The sequence below is a fragment of the Gorilla gorilla genome, chromosome 21, assembly GCF_029281585.2.
Source record: "Gorilla gorilla gorilla isolate KB3781 chromosome 21, NHGRI_mGorGor1-v2.1_pri, whole genome shotgun sequence".
Lineage (NCBI taxonomy): Eukaryota > Metazoa > Chordata > Mammalia > Primates > Hominidae > Gorilla > Gorilla gorilla.
The window spans coordinates 34,979,812-34,996,858 of NC_073245.2; the positions used below are offsets into that span (position 1 = coordinate 34,979,812).

The window sequence follows — 17,047 nt, forward strand, 5'->3', positions numbered from 1 at the left end:
GAGGACGGGGATGCTCATGACGCACTTGGGAATTGCTAGCACGAGATGTTGGCCACTTTTATCGTTGGAGAGGATGGCGCTGTTTATTAAATGTCAGCGACCCTGCTCTTACAGGCAGCGTCAAAAATAATGCATTCATTCCCTTGGAACGAAGTCACCTCTGCCTGAAAATTACATCCTTCCCCGACTCATCCGGTTAAGGGGAAAACTTGGGCTAGAAAATGTTTCCCTCTGGTTAAGGCCAGATGTTGAATATTAAATATTTTTGTGACGATTACAACAGACATTTGATAAAGTTTATTAAGTTTTGATAAAGTTTATTAAGGATTACCCTTAAGTAAAGTCCAGGTAGAAGCAGAAATTATCACTAACAAAGTTTAAGAAAGCATAGAGAGGCATTGTTCTTTCAACAGTATTGCAGGAAACCAGAAATGTCCCCAGGTGCTGGGAGATGATGGTGGGCAAATCACAGACAAGGCCCCTCCTTATAGAAATTAAACTAGTGGGAAAGATGACTTTAATCAGATCATCATCATAAAATAGACGTAAAATTATCAAACGTAATAATTGCTTCAAAAGGGAAGAACTGGATCTTGTGAGAGCATTTGAGAGGCACAGGGATTCAAAGAGGAATCGAATCTGGAGGAAGTGACAGGCAGAAGAAATCAAAGCCCGTTACCAGTGGCACGAGGAATTATCTCTGGAAAAGCCACGTTCAAAATGCAGTGTTAAGAAATAATTTCTTCTTGGAGGCTTTTACCTTTTTAAATGCTAGATGCCTTTACCTTTTTAAATGCTAGATGGCACTAGAATTCCATGTGAATGCTTTTTATTTATTCATTCAAAGAGCTGAAGAACCAGCTTGAGGGAAGTGGAGAGCTGTGCAAATCCAGTTCTCCAGAGATCCCGGGTAATAATTCAGGCCTCGGCAACATTTTACTTCATTCTGTGTCATTGAGAATAGCCAATACAGCTATTAAATCAGGGATAGTGTTAACAAAGTACTGTGTGATCTCACGCCTTCCTGCCTGTCTGGACTATCCCTCTTGCCCCCCACCCCCCATTTCAGACATTCAGGATGGCTTACCATGTCTAATCTCATGCCTGGCTGCCTTTGTTCTTGAGGTTCCTTCTTCCTGTGATACACTCTCCTTCACCTCCACTTGGCCAATTATTTTTATCATTCAGGACCCACTTCAAGTATCCTTGCTGAAAATTCTTCTCCCAGTTTCCCAAGCAGAACATCTTCCTCTTTGTCTTCAAGGCACTTTAGACATGCCCCAGCCATAACATTGAACTCACTGCATTGGAGCTATTTGTGTTCCATGCCCAGTGTTAAAGCCCACGCACTGCAAACACCCACGGACACATTCAGAAGAAAAATAATGGCAGTAAGTTGGGTTTACTGAACTTGCTGCAGCAAAGAAATGCACCAGAGGACCGGTGAGGTTCCTCAAAATGGGGGAGTCATGGGAGACTCCTTGTGGGGTTTGGGGGCTGGAGTTAGTCCATCGATAGTCTTGCCCGGGATTGGTCAGAATCCGTTAACAAGGGGAGTCACTGGAGGAACCGTGGCCTTAGCTCTGGGACATGTAAGTCCATTCGGAGTTACCAGGAGGTCAGCTCGTGGGCTAATCATGAAGCACGTAGGTAGTTGGTGTTACAGTGGTCTGAGCTAGATCATTTGTGCTGCATAGCACAGGTTCAGTACAGTTTCTCTGTTTTCAAGTCACGGTGAAGCACGCTTTGCTTGTTGTATTTGTTTCAGTTATCAGTTCTCCCACCCCACCTTCCAACCAGACCGACTTTGTTTCTCATCGTGCTGATGCCAGTTATTGGCAGAGGAATGGGACCACTATGATTAATTTGATCAGGTTTCTCAGCACCACTGATATTTTGGGCCAGATAATTCTTTGTTAGGAGGCGGAGGGGGGCCTCTCCTGTGCGCTGGTGTTTCAGCAGCATCCCTGGGCTTCCCCCACTAGATGGCAGTAGCATCCCACCTAGTCGTGATGATAAAAAATGTTGCCAGACATTGACAGATAGCCCCTGGAGGACAAAACAGCCCTTGGTTGAGAAGCGCTGAGTGAGACCAACCAAAACCCACACCCAACCCTGGCACTGGGGATGAGGCTCACTTCCATCGGAACACTGGCCCACGTGGAGGGCATTTATCTCAACAAAAGCAGGCTCTGCCAGCATGGAAGAAGAAGCGCATGATGCTGGCAGGGAGCCCACAGTATGCCTCGCAGCTCAAACCAGAAGCAAACCCTACTTCTAGTCCAGTGCTTTTTCCCCGTCCCATGCTGTTTCAACTCCTTCCACAGAGATCTCCTGAAAGCCTGCCAGGTGCCAAGTGCGGTGACAAAACAAGGGTGAAATACAGTGATCCTGCCTGCACAGGCGTTATCATCTGGGAGGGGAGAGAGGAAGCGTAACGAACGACACTATAAAGCACTGCTGCAGAAGAGCCGCAGGGTACCTTGGGGCTGCAAAGAGGAACAAGTGCTATTAGATGGGACTGACCAGAGATGGCTTCTTGGAGGAAGGGGCTTTGCACCAGGACTTAGATAAATAAGATTATAATGGCGGTGGGGGGGGGAGGTTGGGGGATAGAGAAGGACAAGAAACAGGTTAAGAGGGAAGAGTGGGGTGTCCAGGGATTGTTAAACAAGGGGGTGATGATCAGGGATGGACATCAGGGTTACTGAGTGATCAGAAAGAATAGCCATAAATATATACGCCTGTTATGTACCCACAAAAACAAAAAATAAAAATAAATATTTTTAGCAAAGAAAGAATAGTCTGAAAAGGGCAAAGCAGGGCAGGAAGTAGCTGAACCCCTTCTTCCCCACAAGTCCAGGAAAGCACAGAAGGCGCTGCCAACTCGGAAAAGGGCTGCAAGGGAAGTTGTTCTGTCGTGGTGGGAAGCTCCGGTTTTAATTCAGGTGGGACAGTGGAGACAGTAAAGTTAGGCAATGTACACTAGTTTGTTCACCACAGGAAAAGCACCTTAGAGACCATGCAGCTACCAGAAACAGACATCCACCAAAGCTGGCGGAGAATGAGGGAGGGATGCATTGGAAGGATCTGGGGATACCTTATGGAACTCAGGCTCAGAAAGTACAGCCAGGCCTCACAGGGACTGGAACAAAGACCTGGGAACACAGGGGCAGAGTCACCCTCTGCCTCCTGGTGCCTCACACTGTCCTGTCTCTGCACCCCTCCGTGCTCACATGGCATGCCCTGCTGGGCTGGCCCCTTCTCTTTTGTTGCCCTCCCCTGGAGAGCTGGAAAAGATCAGTGTTACTCATCCAGCTGTCAAAGCTAACGCAGCCATAGGCAGTATTTTGGCACAAGATAAAAACATAAATATAGTGACTATTTTGACCTTTAGGAAAGTTTTTGCATTTCTGATAAAAGGGACAAATGGGACTAGCACTGCCCCTTCTTCTCCTGCCGGGAACCCGAGAGTTAAGCATGGAGCAGCAGTATCTTAAGACCACAGGAATACACCTTGATGTCTAAAAAACACACCCAGAACAGAAGAGCCTAGGTCCTTAATGGTGCCCCTGAGCTGTTCACCACAGCCAGCAACCACCTACCTCTGGGCTGCCTATCACATGAGAGAAACAGTCCTTTTATGCATTGAGGCAGCCGTCAGGGGAGCAATTTGCACTGCCCCTCAGGGCCAACAGGCTAGCATTGTCTACCTGGACATATCCATGGTGAAAAAGCATCACCTAAGCCCGACTCTCCCTGGCTCTCCCATTTCAAGTATCCCACACGAACTAACTATGGTCTCCGTCTCCAAGTCTTGATTCCTGGACTGAGAATCTGATGTTCCCAACTTTGGTGAGGTTGATGATCCATGTTAGAGGATAAGACCCCGTGGCCCATTGACCATTCAATGGGAACAACACAGCAGCCTCCCTGTTGTAGGCAGAAGGGCAGGACAGGCTCACTGAATGCGTAGTCACCCCATGAGAAGCAGGGAGGAGCAGAGGTGAGCACTGAAGAGAGGCTGGCCAGGAAAATTGCCCTAATTGCCCATGTGGAGGATTCTTAAGGTCAACCTAGACTTGGCAGGAAAAGTGCTCAGGAGGAAAGACGTTCAGCAGTCACCTCCACCATGGGCGTGTACATTCCTGATTGTCTGTTGTTGAAAAGTGAATGGCCAGCCCCTTTGTTCCCTTTGGAATCTTAACACTGACATTTCATGATTAGCACAGATCACTCATTAATCATGTTTTATTACATCCAGAAACCATCTCCTGAGAGTAACTACACTTGACCCTTGAACAACATGGGTTTGAACTACACAGGTGCACTCATGGGAGAATGTTTTTTCAATAAAAGTTACACCAGCCTCCCCTTCCACCTGCTCCACCTCTTCTGCCTCTGCCACCCCTGAGACAGCAATGACCCCTCCCCTCCCTCCTCCTCCCAACCTACTCAATGTGAAGACAATGAAGATGAAGACCGTCATGATGATCCACTTCACCTTCATGAATAGTAAAAATATTTTCTCTTCCTTATGATTTTTAATGGCATTTTCTTTTCTCTAGCTTAGTTTACTGTAAGAATACAGTATATAATACTTAGGACATACAAAATATGTGTTAATTCAGTGTTTACAGCTATCAGTAAGGCTTCCAGCCAACAGTAGGCTATTCATAGTTAAGTTTTGGGGGAGTCAAATGTTATATGTGGATTTTCAGCTGGACTGAGGGTTGGCACCCCCAACCTCCACTTTGTTCAAGGGTCAACTGTAATCATTTCCGTTTTGATGATTCCTGTCCTGCTTTTTTTTTCTGTTGAAAAAACGTATGCATATTTGTAAGAGTTCAATGTTTCTTTGGCTCTCAGTAATGAAGAGATGTGTTGTTGGGGTGAGGTAATGTCCTTCTTTAGGAAGGAATTGGCCCAATGTGTTTGTTCATTCAGAAGGCTGTGTGGCAAAAGTTTGGATCTACAGGAACAGAGAGACCAGAAAACCCAAGATTAACCAACTGATGGCTCTTGCCAGAAAAGTTCCACCCTGTTGCAAAAGAAGTTGGCAATGTTAGTTATCTCAAAAGGTTTCCAAACTCAGGTGCGTACTGGTAACGTCCTAGGGTATGGGACACCCAGCTCTCTTCCATCTTCTACTTCTGGGTTTGTTTAGGATAGGCTTCTTGCCCTCTGGCTTGTCACCTCCATAGCCAGGGGTGGCTGCCTGTGGTCCAGTTCCATGGGCACTAACCAACAACTTTTCTTGTATCTGGAATAAAGACTGGCACAGGTGGGAGCCTCAGTTTCACGATTAGCAACAGCCACTGGAACAGAACAAAGTGCAAACTCAGGCACCCACAAGTGGCAAGTTTGGGGGGTAATGGCATTCCTGTAGGATGGCTGATAGGGAGCAAGTTGACAGGGAGACCTCCACTCTCCCATGGCCTTAATAGAAGGAGAAGCAGCAGCTGGACAACTGAACAAAAGCATGACTCTTCTCCCCCACTCGGATAAACTGAGCCTATCTCCTCTGTTTCTTCCCTTTCTGCCCTCCAGAGAGCAGGGTGGGTGAGGACACCCTCATTTCCTCACTCTGATGCTTGTGAGCCAAGGCAGCAGGCAGGAGGATTTTCGTGTCCCACATAGGTCTTGCCTTCTTCATAGGTCTGCCCTGTGCCTTCATAGCAGTTTATTCCCCTCCCTCCACTGCAGAACTCCAGAGCCTGAGCCAGCGCCTCCATTCCCTGCCTTTCTCCACCAGGCCAAAGCTCTGTCCTTCCCACACATCAGCTAGGTCAGTGTGACGTCTGTTCACTCTTCATTCTACAGATATCACTGGGCACTTTCACATGCTGGGCACTGCTATAGGCACTGGGGATTTGGATTGGTGTTATTCGCCGTGTTTATCAGTATGTAACTGCAGACGCAAGCTCTGAACACTCTCACTTTCACTTCAGTAAGTGTCACAGAGCTCCTAAGTCTTTATAGGGAAGCAAATCATTTATGAACTCACAGGAGGAAGGTCTCCTGAACTCAGTAACTGACTTAAAGCATTTGTGTTTTCTCAGGGGCCAAGTTTCTCGCTCCACTCTTTGTTTACATGCACACACCAGAGAGGCAACCCTAAGGAGATGAACACCTTCTCCTTCCCTTCCCATGGCTCAGGTCCTGCTTCTCCAGTTTCCTTCCTCCGAGTGCCCTGTGCCAGGAGGCCATGACAGTGTTGGGCTCCATAATGAGAGTGTGGGTACCTTCACAATGGCAGCAACTGGACTCAGAGGCATTCCATGGAAGGGAAAAGAAGCTGCGTATGCCAGGCAGCAGAGGCAAAGGCTTCAACCGGGCATCGTGAATTGTGGCTGTGCTTTATTGTGTCACCCCAGAGGGGCTGAACTTTAAGACAGTGGCTCTCAACTTTGGCTGCATGTTGGAATCATCTGGAAAGACGCCTGCGTGCCACCCCAGAAATTCTGGTATCACTGGTCTGGGGTACTGCTTGTGCATTGGGAGTTTTAAAATACTTTTAAAAACTAAATTTGAAATAGATTAGCACTTTAAAAGCAAATAGGAAATAGAGAAATATGTAGAGCATTCCAATTTGGGGAACCTGAGTCCAGTGTCTCTGAGACTGGAGACCTTGGAGAATCACTGCCACCACCACTTTGTACTGGGGACCTGAGGGACTGCCCGCCTGCAGGAGACACCTGAGAGGCAGCTCTGGGCTGGGAGGGGCTGCAGGGATGCAGGTGAGACGCTGACGAAACACCCCTCTCCTCTGCTGGGCTGGGACTCTGCAAGGCTGTGATTTAGCCGTGGGACACAGATTATGATCAGGAATGGGTGGGGGTGGCATCTGAAATGCTGATGTTTTGTATCATGACCTTGGAGGGGGTTACCTGGGTTTTGTTTTACATCAGCTTGTTTAGCTGCATATTTATGTACACTTTTCTATGTAAGTTTGTACACTTGTACACTTTTCTGTATAAGTTTGTTATATTCCATCCCCTCCCCAAAAGTCTAAAAAATAAAACAAAAACAAAAACACCTGTTGCCTAGCTTGAAAGTTCTCTCTATCCAGGTCCCTATCTTAAGTTGAAATAAAACTTAGGCTTGGTCAGTGATCTCCAAACACTGGTTGACTGGACCAGGGCCTGGCTGACTGTGCAAAACACCTGGGGAGTTGTTAGAATTTACAGATTTGAAGACCCCAGCCTCCTGAGAGTGGAAGGAGTTGGAACAGCATGGGACTGGGAAAAAGCACTGGACTAGAAGTAGGGTTTGCTTCTGGTTTGATCTGTGAGGCACACTGTGGGCTGCCTGCCAGCATCATGCGCCTCTTCTGACATGCTGGCAGAACCTGTTTTTGTTGAGATAAACGTCCTCCACGTGGGCCAGTGTTCTAATGGAAGTGAGTGCCAGAGTTAGAGGTAGGTTCCAGTTGGTCTAACCCAGTGCTTCCCAACCAAGGGCCATTTTGTCCACCAGGGGACATTTGTCAATGTCTGGCAACAATTTTTATGATCACGACTAGGTAGGATGCTACTGGCATCTGTGGGGGGAAGGCCAGAGATGCTGCTAAACATCAGTGGAACATTATGCAATATTTTCCATTTAGATGATGACTAATTAGGTAGACTCACACTCCCAAAGGGGACAACAATGAACAAAATATTTAAAGCATTTGCTTGAAGAAATCGGAGAGCCTGAAACTGGTGTGGAATTGCTGGACCAGGATCCGGGAACAACAGAGACCCAGGATGATGAGCCTGGTGTGTAACCACTTTTGTTTTTTTACACAAGGTCTCGCTCTGTTGCCCAGGCTGGAGTGCAGTGGCACAATCAGGGCTCACTGCAGCCTCAGCCTCCCAGGTTCAAATGATCCTTCTGCCTCAGCCCTCTGAGTAGCTGGGACTGCAGGCATGTGCCACCATGCCCAGCTAATTTTTTTTTTTAATTTTAGTAGAGATGTTTAGTAGAGGTCTATGTTGCCCAGGCTGGTCTCAAACTCCTAAGCTCAACCAGTCCTCCTGCCTTGGCCTCCCAAAGTGCTGGAATTACAGATATGAGCCACCGCACCTGGCCTTGTAGCCATTTTTCCCCTGGGTGTATATGCAGCTTCCACAGGAGAAAGTTGAGATGCCAAGCCATATTTCTTTTTTTTCCTTTTCTTCTTTTTTTTTTTAATTATACTTTAAGTTCTGGGGTACATGTGCACAATGTGCAGGTTTGTTACATATGTATACATGTGCCATGTTGGTGTGCTGTACCCATTAACTTGTCATTTACATTAGGTATATCTCCTAATGCTATCCCTCCCCCCACCCCACAACAAGCCCTGGTGTGTGATGTTCCCCACCCTGTGTCCAAGTGTTCTCATTGTTCAATTCCCACCTATGAGTGAGAACATGCGGTCTTTGGTTTTCTGTCCTTGTGATAGTTTGCTCAGAATGATGGTTTCCAGCTTCATGCATGTCCCTACAAAGGACATGAACTCATCCTTTTTTATGACTGCATAGTATTCCAAGGTGTATATGTGCCACATTTTCTTAATCGAGTCTATCATTGATGGACATTTGGGTTGGTTCCAAGTCTTTGCTATTGTGAATAGTGCCACAATAAACATACGTGTGCATGGGTCTTTATAGCAGCATTATTTATAATCCTTTGGGTATATGCCCAGTAATCAGATGTCTGGGTCAAATAGTATTTCTAGTTCTAGATCCTTGAGGAATCACCACACTGACTTCCACGATGGTTGAACTAGTTTACAGTCCAACCAACAGTGTAAAAGTGTTCCTATTTCTCCACATCCTCTCCAGCATCTGTTTTTTCCTGACTTTTTAAAGATCGCCGTTCTAACTGGTGTGAGTTGATATCTCATTGTGGTTTTGATTTGCATTTCTCTGATGACCAGTGATGATAAGCATTTTTTCACACATCTGTTGGCTGCATAAATGTCTTCTTTTGAGAAGTGTCTGTTCATATTCTTCGTCCACTTGTTGTTGGGGTTGTTTGATTTTTTTCTTGTAAATTTGTTTAAATTCTTTGTAGATTCTGGATATTAGCCCCTTGTCAGATGGGTAGATTGTAAAAATTTTCTCCCATTCTGTAGGTTGCCTGTTCACTCTGATGGTAGTTTCTTTTGCTGTGCAGAAGCTCTTTAGTTTCATTAGATCCCATTTGTCAATTTTGGCTTTTGTTGCCATTGCTTTTGGTGTTTTAGACATGAAGTCCTTGCACATACCTATGGCCTGAATGGTATTGCCTGGGTTTTCTTCTAGGGTTTTTATGGTTTTAGGTCTAACATTTAAGTCTTTAATCCATCTTGAATTAATTTTTGTATAAGGTGTAAGGAAGGGATCCAGTTTCAGCTTTCTACATATGGTTAGCCAGTTTTCCCAGCACCATTTATTAAATAGGGACTCCTTTCCCCATTTCTTATTTTTGTCAGGTTTGTCAAAGATCAGATAATTGTAGATGTGTGGTATTATTTCTGAGGGCTCTGTTCTGTTCCATTGGTCTATATCTCTGTTTTGGTACCAGTACCATGCTGTTTTGGTTACTGTAGCCTTGTAGTATAGTTTGAAGTCAGGAAGCGTGATGCCTCCAGCTTTGTGCCAAGCTGTATTTCTAACAGCTCATTGTGAGTGAGTGAGTTCAGGGACATATTTTATAAGATTCCTCCTGAGTCCTGAGATGGAGCCCGAGTTGTCTGTCACACCAGCTGACTCAGTCAAATACTTGTATTGGTCCTTGCTCCTTCCCTGTTCCATACCTTTCATTCCTCACATTTGTTCCTAGAATCACATCCCTAAGTAATGTACCTGCATGCAAGCCTTTATATCAGGCTCTGCTTTCCAGGCAACCCAGGCAGCAAGAGATACAGAAATTAGAATGTGAGAAATTTCATCATATGGGAAGTTGGGGTCCTCAACAAAAGAAGAGAGAATAGGCAAAAATGATATTTAAAGAGACAATGGTTGAGATATTTCCAAAATGATACAGACATCAATACAGATCTAAGAAGTCCTGCAGAACCCAAGCAAGATAAAAAAAAAGTCAACAAAAAATAAAACTGCAAAAACCAAAGACAAGGAGAAATATCAAGAGCAGCCAAAGGAAAAGTGGTAGATTAACTTTAAATGACCATTTGTTAGTTTGACAGCCAACTACTCAACGGAAACATGGGAAAACAGATACCAATGGAAATGAGATCATTGTAGTGCTGAAAAAAATAATTAACAGGCTAGAGTTATACACCCAGTCAAAATATCCTTTAAGAGTGATCATGAAATAAATACTTCCAAGTAGACAAAAACTAAATGAATTTCTTATCAGCAGACCTTTATTAAAAGAAATGACAAAAGTCCTTTCAGGCAGAAGATAAATTATTCCAAATGGAAGTTTGGAGGTATAGAAGAGATACCAAAAAATGATAAATATATGGGTAAATGTAAGTTAATATTGTCTATATAGAACAATAATAAGATACATACAACTATAATAATACTGCCTTGTAGAATTAAAATAGAGAGAAAACTAAAATGCATGATTTATAAGTTGGAAGAGAGGTTTATATGTTGTTAAAGTGTGCTCTTAAAGTCTTTGTATTGACTGGGAATAGGGTAAGGTACCAATTAATATTGAAGCCTGCAACTTATAATCTAGGGTAACAATTAAAATGGTAAGAGTTTATAACTTCAAGCTAATGAGGAGAGGGCAAAAATTAGAATAATAAAAAATAGTCACTCTAAAGGAAGGCAAAAAAAACAGAACATAGAACAAACAGGGCAAATAAAAAGTACTGAGTTAGATGATGGATTTAAACCCAAATATATAAATAGTTACGTTAAATGTAAGTAGATTAAATGCATCATTTAAATGGCAAAGATTGCCAGAGTGGTTTAAAAAACCAAGGTGAAGCTACATGCTATTTACAAGAGATACATCAAAAACATAAGGCTATAATAAGATTAAAGTTAAAGGAATGATCCACTGGACACCATGGTTTTCTCCTGTGGTCCCAGCTACTTGGGAGGCTGGGGTAGGAGGATTGCTTGAGCCCAGGAGTTCGAGACCAGCCTGGGGAACACAACAAGACCATGTCTCAAAAAAAAAGAAAGAAAAGAAAATTAAAGGGATGGAAAAACTATTCCATGCAAATATTAACAAAAAGAAAGCTGATGTGACTATACTAATATCAGACGAAATATATTTTACAGCCAAAAGAAAGCACATTTAGAGACTAAAGGGGGATGCCTCTTTTAGAGTCAATTCATCAGGAAGTTATAACAATTTTAAATAGCACCTAATACACAACAAATAGATAAATACATAAATAATTGTGCTAGATAAATTTGCAAATAGATAAAGCTTCAAAATGTCCAAAGCAAAAACTGACAGAACTAGAGAAACAGAGAAATTCACAGTGGAAGTGGGAACTTTTAACAAGTCTGTCTCAGTAAGTGATGAAACAACTGAGTAAAAGTGAGATGGGACATGGATTTGAACAACATGATCAGCAACTTGACCCAGTGGATATGTATACAATCTTCTACCCAATGATTACAGAATACTTCTTTTCTATCTCGAATGGGACCTTTCTAAAAATTGGCGATAGGTTGAGGCACGCAGCAGGCCTCAACAAACTTCAGAGCACAGAAGTCATGGGAGAGCATGCTGTCTGATCACAGTGCAAATAAGCTAAACACCAATAACAAAAACTATAAAATAACAAAAACTAAATGTTTAGAAATTTTAGAAATAGGCCAGGCGTGGTGGCTCACACCTGTAATCCCAACACTTTGGGAGGCCAAGGCGGGTGTATCACCTAAGATCAGGAGTTTGAGACCAGCCTGGCCAACATGGTAAAACCTCGTCTCTACTAAAAATACAAAAATTAGCCAGATGTGGTGGCGTGCACCTGTAGTCCCAGCTACTTGGGAGGCTGAGGCAGCAGAATCGCTTGACTCAGGGAGGTGGAGGTTGCAGTGAGCCGAGATGGTGCCACTACACTCCAAACTGGGTGACAGAGCAAGACTCCATCTCAAAAAAAAAAAAAAAATTTAGAAATATTTTTCCAAACAATCCATGATGCAAAGAAGTCATAATGTCAAGTAGAAAAGCCAGAACTGTACCCCCAAAAGAGCAGGTACAGCTGCAGACCTGGCCCTGGCACAGGATATCTGGGAGCAGGTTGGATAGCCAGTCTGTTTGCTCTGCAGAAATTTCTTTGTGGAATAGCAGAGGGGTATTGCAGCGATGCCAAATAAACATAGAACAGGATCCTAGAAGCTGGAGAAGGAGGAACCCTTGGCCAGAAGCCCTGGAGCAGCTCTGTTTGTTAATTATTTCTGTAGTAACCAAGGGAACATTGGTGAGCACCCCACAGAGTAACCACAGGTCAGCATCAAAGTAGGCAAGTAGCTGGCTGGCAGTATTTCACAGCATCTTTGCTTTTCTTCCCAAATCTGCAGTTTGAGAGAGGTGGCTTGCCCTGGGAACTCTGCTGGTAGGGCATCATGCAGCATGGTCCAGAATCCCTTTCTTTTTTGTCACAACCTCTGTACAATATGAAGTAGGAAAGTTGCATTCGTTTGTATTCATTTGTGGCTGTAACTAAATATCATAGGCTGGGTGGCTTAAACCACAGAAATCTGTTTCTATGGAGGCCAGGAAGTATAAGATCAAGGGGCTGGCAGATGGGTGTCAGGAGCAGACCCAGACCACTGAGATTCTGCCTCTGTGGCACTGATTCAGTGTGTCCTGATGAAGGACCAGCCCACCCTAGCAGAGGGATGACCCAGGGACCAGGCCATGCTCCTCATGCACGCTACTCAGAGCCAGGTTGTCCCTCGCTCTTGCCTGTGCTCTAGCCCAGTGCCGCCTGCGGCCTCCAAGTGATGGTGGTAGTGCGCCTATCTGACCTTCTGTGCATGGCCTCTGGGCACTTGAAATGCAGCAACTGCAGACTGGGAACCAAATTTCTATTCTGTTTAAGTTACAGTTAAGTGGCCACGTGTGGCTGATGCATCAGTGCAGTCAGCCATCCTTGGTAAGGCAGGTGAGCTCACCAAGGAGCAGTCAGGGCTGTGAGTGTGAACCCCCCAGGAGAAAAGGCCCCTTCCAATTTTGTCTGTAGGACTATATTCAGGGAAAAAAAAAAGACTAGCATTATTGGACCAAAAAAAATCACCACAAACAGAAAATGAACAAAATAAAGCTTTATTTGAACTCCCTCCCCTACAGATCATTCAGATGCCCGGGACCATGTCCAGGTTCCTCTCAGCAACATGGAAAGCTAAGCCATTTCACAAACGTACAACTGTAGCTACACTACAGCCCCCCATGCCCAGGGCACAGCTTTGTTGCTAAGCCTGTAACAAAAGACCACCACTCAGTATTTGTGTGCGCTGCAGCCAACACCACCTCCTGGGCATCACAGGCTCACTCACCCAAGAGGCCAGCACAACCACGACCAAGTGGGTACTCAGTAGCCCAGACACCCCCCGAACACTGGCACTGCCACAAGGCCCTGAAGGGTAGACTGTGGGGCAAAGAGGACAAACTCTCCCTCCCCTAAGGGACCCGGCTCACTGGGCCTCCTTCCCCTGCCAACCGCCAGCCCCTGCATGCCTAGCAGGGAGGTAAGCACCCACTGGCGTCGTGATTTCCATTATCTTGCTAATGTTGACAGCACCTAAGTCACATTAAAACAAAGAGAGACTGGATCCAGGCCTCCAAGTCTCATCATTGGACCTCAGTGGTTCTCACCGCCACAACCACAGAGTGAAGGTCAGGCAGCGTTTGCCAGGATTTGGCTCTGACCAAGTTAGTGCTCTAACAAGTCACCTGAGTTTCTAATAGCTTCCCTGAAGAACCCAACTATTTGGAGTATGTTGCCTCTCCTATCAAGAGGCATCTGGGGGCACAAAAATCTTTCTGGATCACAGCTTGAAGAAACAGAACATAACTGGTGTAGCTTCAGAACTAAGGTGGCCACATTCACCCCACCGCTTAGGAGTTAGCTCCATTATACACAACCAAGCACAGGAGAAACACTCACCAGGAAAAGATGCCGGAGGCTTGGAAGTTCTCAAGGGAACTGTTTAGACAGAGGTACAAACATCTCCAATTCAGACTTCCAAATACACTAACAATAATTAAAAATGTGGCCTCTGATCCTCATGTTTCCTCACCAGTAGAGGCAAAAAAGGAGATTTTCATAACTACATGTTAAAAAGAACATGTTCAAGTAAATCCACACACTACATGTGAGTGTTGCATGCTGTTCTTCCACAATATAAAAGTATAAAAATAAGATTTCTGACCTTTGTATCTAGACAGATCTGGAGAAAACACGGTTGCTACTAGCTAACTAGCTCTGTGTTATCTGAGCAGGCACGCTATCCCAGGGCCTCACCTTCCTGTGCTGGCTCAAGAGGGCAGAGGAATGGAGATGGCAACGCCTTTTCATTCCAGGAAACCAAACTCAGATGGCAGAACCAGCCCTAGCCATGTCGCATAGCCTCTCCATGGGTGACACTCCTGGGACCTCCAATGGATGGGAGAAAGGGCTCTCAGCCCAGCTTCACGTGAGGGTGTTGTGGGTCATGTGTGGGGTGGGGGCTGCTTCTGGGACGCAGGAAGACGTCAACCTCAGGGGTACCTTCTGGGAAGGACAAGCCAGGGCTTGGGTGCCCGCCCATCCCAAGAGCCCCACAAGGTGCCAGCTCACTTAGCGGCAGCCTGCTTGTCCTTGCACTTCTGGTAGACACTCAGGATCTCCGTGATGATGCTGGGGTCCTCCAAGGTGGTAGTGTCCCCCAGCTCCTGGGCCTCACTAGTGACGATCTTCCTCAGGAGCCGCCGCATGACCTTCCCAGACCTGGTTTTTGGAAGACGTTTCACCACCTGGCAAGGAACAGGCACGGTGTTAGAGCGTGGATGGGCCCAGCCTCCGTGCAAGCATGGACTGCATTGAGATCAGAAGGGCTCTGCTCAGCGGGGATGCCCTCCCGGGGATCCACAGTGGATGTCTAAGCCTCCACCCCAGAGAACGGTGAGGCCCGAGGTCTTGGCTTTATCCTCCTGCTGTCTGGACCTAAGCTGAAATCCACCCCGATGCCCTCCGCCAGGCGGGGTCCACCCAGGCCGGGTTCACCCGTACTGCCGTCCATCTGTCCTGCCACTGTGCCACGTGCAGGCACCCAGGTGGAAGCAGGTCCAAGCACCCACTGGGTGCCTCATCTCCATTCTCTGGCCTGGGACTTAGCAGGTTTTGTCTTACATCAGAGGTGAGAACTACTTAAGAGAAAAATTTTGTCTTAGTGTTTGAAAAGCTAACATGGAGCATGCTCAAACAACTACAGCCCATTCACTGCAAATGGCAATGCATTAAGAGCTGTGTTAGGGATCTTTGACAGTCATTCTGTCTTTTGAAATAGTTCAGTTCACCTAGGGTGAGTCCGGGTCTCCTGAAACTCTGGTCGCTGGGCCAAATGTGTCAACTCTTGTAATACCAAGTGGATCCTGGCTCTGCCGCCTCTGAGGGCCGCCAAACCCAGAGTCACAGCGCGCAATGTTCATAAAGGAGGGAATGAAAAGCCGAGGGTTGAAGAGGCAGCCCAATCCTCCCCTGATTCTGACCCCCTGGGTTGGGGGTCTGCGATCTCCTTCACTGCCACCAGGAAAAGTGCTCAAGAACCACACAGGGGCTGGAGAACCCTGGTACTGTCCCCATGTCTCTAATGAAAATCCCTAAGGTTCTTCACCAGCAGCCCCATTTCTGTGACTAGCCTGCACATGCCAACATATGAGAGCAGAAGCCTGCCTAGGTGACTTCCTGGACAGGTGAGCTGGCTGGGCGTGGAAGCCTGCCTAGGTGAACTCCTGGACAGGTGAGCTGGCTGAGTGTGGAAACCTGCCTAGGTGGCCTCCCAGACAGGTGAGCTTACTGAGCATGTAGGCCTGCCTAGGCAACCTCCTGGACAGATGAGCCCACTGAGCATGGAAACCTGCCTAGGCGACCTCCTGGACAAGTGAGCTGGCTGAGCTCACTTCTCCCTCTATGACAACACAGAGACCCACCATCCTCACCACCAGCCAGGAAAACCAAACAGCTAGTGTCCATTTTGATGCTAATTGGAAAAGAGTAATATGCTCCTAAAAGATCACTGTCACTTGACAATTGTGGGAAGCACAGCAGCATAGCCCCATCTTTGTGGGAGGCCCACTCACCAGGATCTCATCAGGCACAGCATATTTGGCAATCTTGGTGGCCACCATGGACTTGAGCTCCTGCACCACCACATCTGAGTCACCCGCACTATCTTTCACCACAATGAAGGCGAAGGCAGCTGAAAATAAAGCCAAGTTTGGGGATGTATTAAATACTAGACAACGAGCCAACTCCTGAGGCAGGGTGCTATGCACAGACTGCCAGAAATCCAAAGGGCTTTTGAATCCTATGTTAGTGACATTGTAGCAGCTGGTTTCTTTAGTTGCAAACCCAAAGATGCACTTCAGTTTCATGAAAAGTGGCAGCGATTCTAACAGCTCCACAGATGTTCCAGGTGAGTGCACATGTGTGGCTGAGAGCTTGGCATCTCAGCTCTAATGCTGACTGGCTGCGTGTGACCTGGGATATGGAACCTCCCCTCTCTGTGTCTGCATCTGTGAAATAACCCATAATGTGGTTTGATGGAATGAGACTTCCATGAGAAGGTGCACAGATGCACAGCAAATGGGCACCACCAGCCTTTGGGGGCGTGTGTGCAACATGGTGCCATGGGCCAGGGTAGCTATTTCAGTTCAATTAAATCAGCAGCTCCCTGGCTGCATGAGCCACACTTCAAGTGCCATTCAGCACCATGAGCAGCCAGAGGCTGCCACCCTGGACAACGCAGACAGCTGAGAGGCAGCTGAGAGTTCTGCTGGGCAGCACGGGCCAGCCCACATTATAGCATAAATACTAGGTTTCGTTTTTCAGTACTCTGGCATGTTCCAGGAAGAGTTCACACTGTGAAGAGGGATCTAATTTGATTTTTGTCCA

At 46.1% G+C, this 17,047-nt stretch overlaps 1 protein-coding gene across 5 annotated transcripts in view; it reads right to left on the minus strand.

Annotated features, from left to right (window-relative positions):
- Positions 1-13,202: 13,202 nt before the first annotated feature.
- Positions 13,203-17,047, minus strand: part of ACSS1 (acyl-CoA synthetase short chain family member 1) — a 54,693-nt gene continuing 50,848 nt past the window's right edge. For 4 of the 5 annotated variants that reach the window (XM_004061918.4, XM_055372898.2, XM_063702059.1 and 1 more), the window contains 2 exons: positions 16,234-16,352; positions 13,203-14,907 (listed from right to left, as the gene is read on the minus strand). In XM_004061918.4, the coding sequence (XP_004061966.2) occupies positions 14,728-14,907; positions 16,234-16,352 (299 nt within the window). In that variant the 3' untranslated portion in view covers positions 13,203-14,727. The remainder of the gene's footprint in view (positions 14,908-16,233; positions 16,353-17,047) is intronic. The other variant, XM_004061919.4, reaches the window with a different exon arrangement.